At 42.1% G+C, this 12,399-nt stretch overlaps 2 protein-coding genes across 2 annotated transcripts in view; one reads left to right on the top strand and one right to left on the bottom strand.

The window, feature by feature from the left end:
- The first annotated feature begins 1,797 nt into the window (after nucleotides 1-1,797).
- LOC103900062 (putative UDP-GlcNAc:betaGal beta-1,3-N-acetylglucosaminyltransferase LOC100288842) lies at nucleotides 1,798-2,941 on the top strand. The gene has a single exon (XM_009280654.2). The coding sequence runs from the start codon at nucleotides 1,823-1,825 to the stop codon at nucleotides 2,939-2,941; it is 1,119 nt and encodes a 372-aa protein (XP_009278929.1). The 5' UTR covers nucleotides 1,798-1,822.
- Nucleotides 2,942-4,583: 1,642 nt separating this feature from the next.
- Nucleotides 4,584-12,399, bottom strand: part of PSMD5 (proteasome 26S subunit, non-ATPase 5) — an 8,475-nt gene continuing 659 nt past the window's right edge. The window contains exons 2-10 of the mRNA XM_019472419.1: nucleotides 12,066-12,295; nucleotides 11,363-11,476; nucleotides 10,787-10,915; nucleotides 9,922-10,031; nucleotides 9,330-9,472; nucleotides 8,655-8,846; nucleotides 7,705-7,814; nucleotides 6,902-7,042; nucleotides 4,584-6,408 (exon numbers count right to left, since the gene is read on the bottom strand). Coding sequence (XP_019327964.1) covers nucleotides 6,151-6,408; nucleotides 6,902-7,042; nucleotides 7,705-7,814; nucleotides 8,655-8,846; nucleotides 9,330-9,472; nucleotides 9,922-10,031; nucleotides 10,787-10,915; nucleotides 11,363-11,476; nucleotides 12,066-12,295 — 1,427 coding nt within the window. The 3' untranslated portion in view covers nucleotides 4,584-6,150. The remainder of the gene's footprint in view (nucleotides 6,409-6,901; nucleotides 7,043-7,704; nucleotides 7,815-8,654; nucleotides 8,847-9,329; nucleotides 9,473-9,921; nucleotides 10,032-10,786; nucleotides 10,916-11,362; nucleotides 11,477-12,065; nucleotides 12,296-12,399) is intronic.

Here is a 12,399-nt window from a genome sequence, read left to right as displayed (position 1 = left end):
CCCCCCCCCCGCCACAATTTGCCCATCAAACAGCATCGTTGCTGCTCTCCACCCCTTCCGCCCCTCCCCAGGGGCTGCTGGGGACCCGCAAGCCCCTCTCCCCCCCTCGGTGCTCCACAGGCCCCATGGCTTGCAGACCTGCTGCCAAACCCAACTCTCACCCCTGCCGACACCTCCATCCTGTTTGTGGTGTCTTTGGCACTTCCCCCTCCAGCACTTCCAGTCCCCTGCGGCTCCCCAGCCCAGTCAGCTCCAGCACAGCCCCTGGCTGCGCCAACATTAACACGCGGAGGCTCCGGCACAGCCGAGGCCACCGCCGAAGGCAGCAGCCTGTCCGGGGGTGGATCACCGCAGCTCTTCACCAGGACACGCAACCACCACAAAAGCATAAATCCGTATAGTCAGCTAAAACCACAGAATGACATTGTGCGGACAGAAAGCAAAGGACCATCCAACACAGCTCGGTAGGGTTCACATCCCCGCTTCAGTAAACGGATGCTGGAGGGACACACCGAAACATCCCCAGCCTCCTGGCCACGGGCCCTCTGGCTGAGCACCGTCAGCTCCCCCTGCACAGCCCCTTCTTCGCGCCTTGCTCCAAGGGGCCCACTGAAAACACGCCTGGTACTAAACGATGCCCTGCACTTCCTCAGCTCCAGGAGTGATCAAGAGCACCAAGCAAGGCGCCTTGCCTGGAGCAGGGTCACAGCTCCTGCAGCTGCAATCCCAGCACAGGGAAAGCCACTTCGTACCCCTCTCCCTGCCCAGTCCACTCCCCATGCGCTAGAGACAGCCTGGCCCAGCAGTGCCCACAGCCTTAGGGTGTCCTCCACATCCGTGGGTACCCCACAGAAGGCAAACGCAAAAAAATTCACGCACCAAACCTCCATCTCGGGAGGTGCAGGGTGCTCAGCTCAGGGGTCAACAGCCCTGGGCGGGGGAACCAACATCAAAATGGCACAGCTGTAAAAAACAAACTGTCAAACCCAGCACAGCTTCACAACAGTACCAGAGGACCCCTGTTACCAAGGGAGCCCTAGCAGTTGCTTCACTTCTTTATTTCTCAGAGACCCACCCCCGAGTGTCAGAAACAAATAAGGGAAAGGCTAGAGTTTTGCTTGCTTTGTGTTTTATGCAGCTGCAACACGATCGTCCCCTGGGATCATCTTTCCTCCCCGCAGGCAGGTGAGGTGGAAGCCACAGCCTCTGGATACTGGGCAGTAACTGGATCCTGCAGACCCAGATGCAGACACTGCCCCGTAAGCCTCTGCCAGGGAGAAGCTGCCTCCGCCGTGAACACAGACCCTGCTGCAGGGAGAACTCCCACCACCATGCAGGTAAGTGCTTCGGCTCGTTGCTCAGCCGCAGCACAGAGGCTAGCACGAGGCTGCTCCCTCTGGGACAGCGGGGACAACAGCTTTCCCTTGGGCTTCTTACCCTGCCAGCTTTCAAACAGCCTTGTCAGGCCAAGTACCAGAGGCTCTCCTTTGAGGACACATTAACATTACAGGTCCTCATCAGCATCTCAGGCCTTCAGTAACAGGTTAAAAACAGTCAGAAAATATTAATAGCGAGTTCTTCCTCAGTATTTCCACACATGGACGCACAGAAAGAAGCCTTCTAAACTACAGCATGGTAATGTCCTCCTCAGCTTGGGAATCTCGCTGTGCCACAAGAAGTAAGGTTGCTTAAGTTTCTAGGAGGAAAAGAGCCTTACACTAATAATATAAAGACAACGGTCTAAAAGCCGTGATTGTTTTGCATGAATATTAGAAAATAAAGGAAAGCCTTTCTGTTCTAGTAGCAAGAGAATTCAGTGTCCATGTCTTCTCTTCCCCAGCTGACACTCTGCAGGCTCCGGACTCACCAGTGGTGCTTCCTCCTTTTCAATGTCTTGCTTTTCCACGTGCTGCTTTTTGGAGCAGATTTACTGGAGGAATACTTCCTGCGGTCATTACCTCTTTCTTACACTGACGCAAAGACTCTCGAAATCAGGGAGAGGGCCAGCAAGCTAGATATGGATCCCCTAAAGGCCAATCTCTCTTACACTGTCAGCAGTGCAGCAACATGCTCCGATCAAGAGGTATTTTTGCTCGTTCTTGTCTGCAGTAGCCCAGAAAACAGGACAAGGCGCAACGTGATCAGGCAGACATGGGGCAACGTGACAGACGCCAGAGGTTATGCTGTCCTTACTCTGTTTGCTTTAGGAAAGCCGGCTTTAGTAACCACCCAGCTGGAAATCAATGAAGAATCTCAAAAGCACAGAGACATTATTGAAGGTAGTTTCGTCGATTCTCCCGAGACGCAGACACAGAAGATGCTGATGAGTGTGGAGTGGACAGTGACTTTCTGTCCCCATGCAAGGTATATTCTTAAAACAGATGAAGACATGTTTGTCAGTATTCCAAGTCTGGCTGGATACTTGCTTAGCTTAACACAGCTAGAGGACATTTACATTGGGAGGGTCATTCATCAAGGAGTGCCCGACAGAGACCCCGAAAGCCCTGGCTTCGTTCCCATCCATCAGTACTCAGACGAGTTTTACCCAGATTACTGCGATGGGAGCGCTTTCGTCATGTCCCAGGACGTCGCTCGCAAGGTGTACGTGGCCACCAAGGAGGTGCCCGTTTCAGTGCCCCCCGATATCTTTGTCGGAATCTGTGCTAAAAAAGCTGGCATCACTCCCATTCACAGCTCTCGATTTTCTGGGGAGAAGCACATCAGCTACAACCGATGCTGCTATAAATTCATTTTCACCTCTTCCAACGTGGAAGACGATGAGTTATTTAAAGACTGGAAGGAAACAAGCGATGGGAAAGATTGCTCATTACTGGAAACTTATTACGGTCTGGTGTCTTGCAAGGTTTTGACCTATATCGATAAGTTCAAACAGTTTAACTTAGATAGAATTAAAAATGAGGTTCTTCATTTTGTCAATTAAGATTTAGCTTTTGCAAAGAAAGTCTGAATTTTCTTTTACCAGCTGTTTTATCCTGTTAACATTCAGTAATAACGATCTCCTCTCAAAGGTAGCTCTCTTCAACAGCAAATGAATTCTCAATGCTATAGCATGTTACAGCAGCAAGAGAACTGGGTCTACTCTAGCTATGTAAGTACCTACAAGTGCATGCATACAAGTAAAAAAAAAAAGTATTCCAAGAAACTTTGTCTGTATTGAGTCTTTTCCAGACTTTAAGTCCTCTAACTTATGCCAAAACTCTTCTGCATTTTCCGAGTGAGGCATCACTTACTTCCAAAGTATTTTGTAACAAAGGGGAATCCTTCCGACCACAAAAGGGAGCTACTTCTGAGCAGCCTGTTTTACAGTACCAGTGAAGTGACAGAACAGCTTAGAGTGGGAACAGACGTTGAACCATCACGGGAATGGCTTAGCTAAACAGCCCGGGGAGATGCTAGGCAAGAAATCTAACTTACGTGTTAAAGAATCTTGTATTTCTGTCAGTCATGGCATCAGAGAAACACGGACACAAGCAGCTCAATGCCGTAACATTATGCTGGAGAACAGCATCAGCAGTGAAGTCAGAACAAATTCACCAGCATACTGGTAACACCAACCTTATTCAAAATGTGAGAATTCCCCAAATTAGGAACCAGCCACAGAACACAACCCCACCCACGCCTGCATCCTCCAGATTAACTCTTCCGTATCAGCTCTTTCAGCAGTAGAAAGACTAGCTGGACAGATTGTTCTACAGTTGTGACAGACACACATGGGGAGACACACGTACCTTCGAGGGCACCATCTACTCTTCCCGCTGTGACTGAAGGAATTGGAGGTGTGCTCCGAAGGATCCACAGTTCTTAAGTACCAAGTTATGCTGCTTGTTAACCAGGGTCAAATGATGAGCTTTGGGTTTTTGGTTTGGTTGGTTGGTTTTGTTTGTTTGGTTTTTAAACCAAGTTCATCAAGTTTAGCATGTTACCTCAATTCTCATTCTCCATCATTCCATTTCTGGTTTTTCCTCAATTATCTCCACCTGTTACTTTACGGGGAGAGGACAGGCACAACACACTTAAATTTTTCCACTGTATATAAGATACACCAGCAGCAACACATAAACCATATGGCAATGTACAGTACAGATGAGTACGGAACTACAGGAGAATAATAAGGGGTAAGTGTCTGATCAATTAATCAGAACGTTGAGCTCAAAGCTCAACAAAATAAAGCATATGTGCATATATAAAAAATCCCTTTGTCTGGCACCTCTGTGTATTCTAAAATATTGTATTTGGCAAATGTACCATGCAAAGCAGATGCTAAAGACTTAGAACATAGAGTAGCCTTCAAAAGCAACAGCTGAAAACACATATGGAAGAGATTCATGAATTGCAGAAAAGGTTTATATATTGATTTCTTTTACCGAGATTTTAGTATACAGCTCGGAGAGCTACCAGCGCACAAAGCCACCTAAAATAACAAAGCTGAACTGTCCAGTACAAGCGCAAACCAAGGACTTCTATACTCTTTTTTGGTTTCCTTTTTAGTGCTTTCATGTTTTTTCTGGATGCAGGATTCATGAAGCTTCTGTGCTCTCTCCATTCACAAATGAGACACTGTGTACTGCATTTCTCACTAGCAGTTGTTTATTATACACATCTAGGATGAAAGCGTCAGCAGTAGTATAATGTTGGATAACAACTTTTGTACATACTAGATTATAAGCAACAAGGCAGATCACCTGCATTCAGATAGCTTATTAAACATTAAGGGATCTTCCCCAACTACCCTGCTCCTCTGAGTCCACTTTGACTCCTTGCCAGCAATTTTTGGCAGGCAATACCATCACCTCTGCTGCAGCTCAAAGCTACTACAAGCAAGAAAATAGTTACTGCGTGACCAGATCATCCTGCTTCACTTGGCAGAGTGGGGACACAGGGCGAGTACTTTCCATAGAGGTATACCTGACTTGACACGCTACTAAAATAAGCCCAAAAGTAGTAATTTCATGTTTTATTATGCTCCTCCCAGCTACTCCTCAGATTTGTTCCTTATGTCCTCAACAAACATAGTATAAACCTTTTGTATAAAGTACATTGTGGTCTCTGTTTTATGGACAAAGACACAGAACGTGTCACTAGAGTGTCCAAGCTAGTCTTGCATCTCATCTGCAGCTAGCTGACCGTCTTCAGAGGAAGATACACAACTTCGTAAGGTACTACATTTCCATAGTCTTAATTCAGTTCACGCCCTTAAACATGAAAGCTTTACCTTCTTACCCCTTTTATTCCAACTCAGGCAACTAAAAATCATACATTTTTTTTAAATAACACTTAAAATTAAAAAAATTTCTCTTAAAAAATAGTGTAAACAATTTAAGATTTGGTTCTGAAGTAGACTTGTAGTGCTATAGCTCATGCTCCTTTTGAGCAAGTAAACTGAGCTGCCGTACAAAGTCGCAGTCAAGTGAGACAAAGCTTCCAATTTGGTTTTATACACTAGAGCTAGCATTCATTTGTTTTTAAAAGGGCTGAAAGCTTTTTTTCATCCTCAGCATAAAATGTAAACAATATTTAAGATTATTTATTCAAGCAAGACTTACATCCAGCAAGTTGAAAATAGAAGAGAATCCAGTTCGTACTCCCTCGTGTGGACAGAATGTTACTAGCTTATTCTTACCAACAGGGTTTCTGACAGAATACGACTGGCTAAAAGAGTATGTGCCAAGCAAGTGCCAACTTCGGCAGATATAAAAAAAATAAGAAGAGAGAGAAACTATGGCAGCATCTGAGGTTACAAGCCTTGAGGTGTTTTGGTGTTTGTTTTTTTAATTGAACTGTGATCTACTGAGAAAACACGATAGGAACACCAAACCCAAAACAGTTTAACTAAACACTGATAATTTCTGCAAAACAAAACGCAGTCAGCAGTTGCTAGAGTGCTTACCTTGGTTACTCGTCTCACGACAGTACACAGAGAACTTCTGCCATGACATTCTATGGGAAATTATGCTGTGCCCTATAGATTTTGATTTGCTCTCATGACTCATTTCAAATAGTCGAAGTGCTTCACACTCCTTTAAAGAGACAATTTTAAGAGACTCCAGTGTGGGGAGTCTTTACACCTTTATCTTAACACCCATTTCAGTAACGTGGCTTGCGAGAAGGGGAACCAAGACACCAGTGACATTATTCTGCTCCTTCCACGGCTGTAGTAGAAACTGCCTTAACATAATAAGGGCCTTCACGCAAGTAAGCCCTAAGCCTCAAGTAATACTGATTTCCAAAGATTTCTGCGATTGTTTTAGAGTTTACAAGGGCCTTAACCAGTTCATATTTGGCATCCTTCGAAGCTTTGTCAGGCTCCACAGATCTGTCTACAATGTACTCCACAAACCCTGGGCTGTCAAGCATCAACTTCTGGGCCCATGGTTGATTTGCAATAGCCTGAACAGGAAGACAAAAAGAGGGGGGAGGGGGAAAGACCTCATTTTAAAAACCCAAAAAACAGTAGGCTGTTACGCAAATAGCCAAGGAACAGAAAAAGTGAAATGGGATATTCATTCTACACAGTACTTACACAACCACCACCCAAATCAAGCAGCAGCATTTAACACTGGAAAACAAGTACAGCTCAGTGCTTATCTTTAAAGTTTTGAGTGAATTATCACAGCAGTGCCTCTGATATCAAAGCAGCACCCTAGAGCTTAGCTGTTGCTAAGCCCCCCCCTCCAATTTATAAGAAAATAAGCATTACAGACATGACATGTCTGCTGCATTACTTAAATGGTGAATGCAAGTGGGGCACAATGAAAAAGACCTTATTTCTGACCACTTCGGGGCTTCAATAAGAAGTTTGTGGCATTCACTTAAAAAAAAAATCTGAGACTGAATGGCAAAACAATTCACTACCTGATCTTTAAAAACAAAAAGCACTTACAGTAAATACCCGTAAAGCCCCACAGTGGAGATCAGGGAATGGCTGAGTACTGATGCTCCTGAAGAGTTCCAACGGCTGGCTAGACAAGGATGTGAACCATGATTCAGTCATTCTTAAAAGGTCTTCTGTCTGCTGCTCTGGCTACACACATCACGTACAAAAATAAGAGAGTTTGATTAAGATTATGAAAAGCTTCCAAGTTTTGAGTATATGTTCAATAGCTAAGGAAGTTATTTAAAACAAACCACCATCAGATTAAACTGAAATAGTTTAAATTTTCAACTTATTTTCATGAATGAAGAAATGGCCTTCTCTATTTCATTTAGCTTGGAGGACAGATTTAAATAAACTGATTTTGATACACAAGATAAGTGCTTTGCTGGAGTGCAGTCCTGCAAGACAAATGAAAATGGCTTACTCACTCATTTAGAACTACACTATTAAAACCAGATCACTGGATCTAAAGAACATACACAAGGATTAGAGCAGCTTGCCACCATCCCTTTAAAGCACAAGAATATTAAACTGTTTACTCTCATTCCGTTGCCAATGCTGTCTTGACTTCATGTTTTATGAACGCATTTCAAAACACCTGGCTTCTTAAAAACCTCAAACTTTAAGCAAACAAATAAATCAGGGAATTTCAAAACAGTAAAGTTAATGACTCGGAATACTAGAAAGCTACCACTTCTACCTAAACTGCAGAAGGTCTTCACACAATTAGTCAGATGCACAATAATTTCATTCTTGTAGATTTATAAAAAAAAAAAAAAAAGAGACAACAAACCAAAGCACAGACTTACAGACAAGTAAAGAAGAGATGAAATTGCATCCAAGCATCGAAGTCGTAACTCTGTTGGGGCATTCTTTGCCTGGTGCCCTATTCTGTTTAACAGGTTTTTAAATCTACTTCCTTTGAAAATAAAAACAAAGTGTTTTTAATTAATTCAGATAGACCTCTACAGGAGTACAACGTTACCTGTCAGTCACATTATACTACATTAACTGGTAGAAAGAGTGTTGTACATTAAACCTGAGAAAGACACCTTCTTGATCTACTATAATAAAAACAGTGTAAGATTCTCTTTGCTTCATATGGATTTAAGAGAGACAAATCCAAAGCTTTTATGTTAATTCTCCAGACTACCCAAACATTTCCAAAAAGGAAGTTATCTGTCACAGATAATTGAGTTATCTTGGGAAGCGTGGACCCTAGTACACTTGTAATTAGAAATCTTCAGTCCCATTCTACAATGCTCCAATTGCTATCTGCTAATACAGATTTTCACTTGAAAAGTGAAGTTCGGACTAGCAGCAAGAAGTCTAGCACCTATTTTGAATCCTCTGAACAGTTTTATATTAAAAGAAACAATGCAGTCTTTACAGAAAGCATCATTACATAACAGTTAATAGTTTTTAATCCTGGTGAGAAAGTCATGACATTAGTAGAAACAGAGGAATCTAAAATAACACAACTACTGACAATTCATATGATGCAGCTCACTAGAAAAGAATAATTTGAATCATGCTTACAATACCAGAATTCTAGCTGCCAGGCATTTCATACTGCCATGTCTGGCAAGACAGTTAAAAAAAAAAACTTATCTGCTACAGCACAGCTATTCAGACACCCTTGATTATTAGATAAATAAATACATTTTTCAATTCCTTTCTCTATTAGACCAAACCAATTCACTCTTGTAGATTCTAACATACTGAGAAAGTTTTATTAAAGAAAAAAAGTTATACTAACTAGTTTTCTGTAAAACCTGTTTGCCTTCCACATTTGATCCCAGGATTCCTAGCGTGTCCACAGCCACTCCAATCATGGTCGGATCATGACTTTCTGCCATTTCAAAGACTTTTTCCATAAAGATGGGGTATCGTTCACAGATCTGCTGTGGACTGTCTACAACAGCCAGATTTCCAAAAAATTTAACAAATCCTGAGAGAACAAGCAAAAAAAAAAGCATTCAGAGTGGAGGAACAATAACTTTGGCAATATCAAAATTAAACATACATTAACGTAAGATTGTTTCACTACTAAATTAGTGTTATTAAGTCTGAACACTGTTTGTGAAAGGCATCAGAATAAGGACAGAACTAAGGAACAAGCCAGTATTTTGGAAGTTACTTAATTCATGATGTAACAGCTGTTGTCTTGAATTCATTAAAAAAGGCTCCAATAACACAAACTTCAAACATATCGTACAGTCTCTCCAGATCTTACCTGTACTACCACTGTTAATGAGTAATATTATTATGCATTAAACTGTCCTTCAGCATTTTTTGTATATATCCAACATGCACGTTCTAACATTCGAAAATTCACATGAGCTTTCAAAACAGAGGCTTAATGGTCCTCTCAATTTAACTCATCAATAAAAGCAAGCAGTAAACACTGGAAACAAGAAATGCATGATCTGACCTGGTAAATAGAAGCCTGAGAAAGGATCAGACTCTGCACCAACGATGATGTTCGAAATTTTATCAATAATTCCTTGTTGAGCAAGATACTGACGCCCATGTGGAGTATGGGCCAGTGAGGTCACCATCTCTATACAAGTTGCTCTGTAACAGACAAACAGTTATTTTGGCCTATTTCAGATGGGTTTTTGAAGTACTCGATGATTAAGAGTAAATAGGTTTTCTACCCTTAAGACAAAATCCAAACAAACAAAAAAACAAAAACCAAACTACCCCAACTGTCCAACACTCCTCCCTGCTCGCTCAGCTATCTTACTTCAGGTGTATAGCTGGAAAGAATTCTAAAGTGTTTATATTGCAGCCCAGCATTACAATTATCATAGCATACCGGGGAAACTTCATCTTCGTTCTCAAATTTAAGTACACAGTATTTTACACTCAAGGCTGTTTAATAAGAGGCAAATAAAGTGTTTTCCTGAAAAGGGGTTCATGAGAAACACACACAAATATGTTTAAAGAGTGTTATTTTAAGACTGAACATCAGAGTTTTAACAATGGGGGAAATCTCACTGGCAGACTCACTACCAACATACCTGACCAGCACATCATCTCCAGTCAACTCTCCAATTAACTCTGATATTAATCCACTGTTTGCACAGTAATTGAGCGAATCTGCTGACACCGAAGAAATCTCAACAATTAACTAAATAAAAGCACAGGAAAAAAAAAGGATGGTTTATAAAAACATTATAATGATAACAATTCAAGTAATGGCCAAATACGTCTTATAATGCTGACCAACCCTATATATATTAAATATAGAATTTCATGATGTTTTCATAAATTAATTGTTTGCCTGAAACAAGTAAACTTGGAATTCCTTATGAACAGCACATGCATTTGATTTCTATTCACAGTCATCTTTTCTTCAGAGGATCATCACTGCTATCCCCATTAAGCTCTACAATGGCTAAATTGTATTATTTCTCCTTTGCCATAAACATCTAGACTGACATACTTGGAATCTCTCTCTCGGTCCCTCCCCCCCTCCAGAAGTTTCAGTAGCACTTCACATCCAAAGGTTAAGAGACTACAGCAGCTATTTTACTTTTACTTTCAGAGAAGCAAACATTTTATTGTATCTTTAGTAACTCTGTGTAGCCCTTCCAATGCCCTAGGCACCACACGTTAGAAAATAAAAGTTGTAAACAGTACTTCACACTTTTGTACCATAAACTGAGAAAGAGAAGTTATGACATTATTTAAGGGCCAACACTGCTGTACTCTTCCTACTCCTTTCTAGTCTTGACAAAATGTAGACATGAAGAAAAGTTTGTATAGCAGTGATGAATACTAATTTAAAAGCAAGCCATAAAATCCAGATTGTAATTCAGAACTACAGTCCAAGAGAACTGCAATATCATGCCATTCAAATGCTAACACTGATCGCATCCCTACCTCATATACTCTGTATCGAACAACATCATTTGTTGCCATGACATTTTTCAAGTCACTCAACAAACTGCTCACAAATAAAGCCTCTAAGCCATCTTGCGTCTGTGCTATTCTTGAGAGAGATTTGATGGCCTGAAAGCAAAAACAGGAGCTTATTATTAAAAACAAATGAAACAACGAGGAGAAAATCCAAGACAATCAGACTTAGTTTCAATATTCTTTACTAACATATTAAATCAAGTTATACATCTAAAATTTTAATTGTGATTCACTTTTCATTGATGAGAGCTAGTTATGGTTACTGTGATCCAAGTCTCTGGCATCAAATTCATTCTATGAGTTCACTTTGGCATCACCAGCTACTGGAAGATAGGAGTTCTAGGTAAATTTTCTACCACATCTAAGTAATTTCTGGGCTTAAGGCACCTACATACTTGTAACATCTTTCAAGCAACATAAGCTCTCTTTTCTTCAAAGAAGAGCAGAGGCTGTCATCTCGGACACAGTAGAAAAGGTGTTCTGTGCAGTGCAGTGTCTCCATCAGTTTGTAGAGGAAGAAAAGAAGATAGCAATGCTTACCTCTTTAGCCACTGCTATTTTCTCTCCACCGATGCAATTTATTATTTGCTGTAATAGTTCAGGACTGTTGAGAATTTCTGTAATAGCATCTGAATTTTCAACAATCCTCCCAACCTAAAAACATAGTTAAATAATTATAGAAAATAACATTAAAACGAAGTTTTTCCACTATAAGGACATTCAAGTACTGGAACAGCTACCCAGACTGACAGAATCACCATTTTTGGAAATACTCAAAACTCAATTGGACAACACCCCGAGTAGCCTGCTGCAAGCTGGCCCCGCTTTTAGCTGGGGGCTGGACCCGAAACCTCTAGAATTCCATTCCAGACTACAGCCTGTTCCTCTTCAGTGTTTCCACAATACTGTTCAAAGTATCCTGAATATCAAAATGCTGCTGCACTTAATTCTTATGGCACCCGCTGTCAGCGCTGGCTTAGAAAGCTTTATCCAGAACATGTGGCAGAAGATTCATTTACAAGTTACTTCTGTCAAGACACAGTTTTATACATTATATACCAACACACTGCACAGTATTTATCCAAAATTGCACGAGCATGTAAGAGCACAATTCCTGCAAATAACGCTTGATGCAGTGCTTTTGTCACAAATCAGGACATGAAACAACAGTAACAGATTAGGACTAACCCAGCCTGGCTCAAGACGGAGCTCTGGCCCCTCCTCCTGGGGGAAAACCCTGTACCTGAGATATGGTGAGGATTTTCACGGAGTCATCGGGGTGGAAAAGCCCTTTCTGAAGCTCTTCTCTGAGGTTCTGGATCACATAGACCGGGTCCAGGGCCTGCAGGAGCCTCTCCAGGATGGAAACACAGGCAGACACCTGCTCCCTGAGCGGGACAGAGGGAAAACCAAGCCTTTCAGGAGGGGGACGCCGCCGGTGCTCCCAGATCCTCAGTTGCGCCAGTCCCCGCCCTGAAGGAAGGCAGGGAAGGAGACGGGGTAGCAGCAGGAGCCACCCCGCTCCGGGGGAAAGGGAGAGAGGAGGCGGCGGGGCCGGGTCAGGCCCGCGAGACCGG

This window comes from Aptenodytes forsteri, unplaced genomic scaffold (assembly GCF_000699145.1).
Source record: "Aptenodytes forsteri isolate BGI_AS27 unplaced genomic scaffold, ASM69914v1 Scaffold68, whole genome shotgun sequence".
Lineage (NCBI taxonomy): Eukaryota > Metazoa > Chordata > Aves > Sphenisciformes > Spheniscidae > Aptenodytes > Aptenodytes forsteri.
The sequence above is the reverse complement of the archived record's forward strand: the minus strand, read 5'-3'. Positions and strand labels throughout refer to the sequence as shown.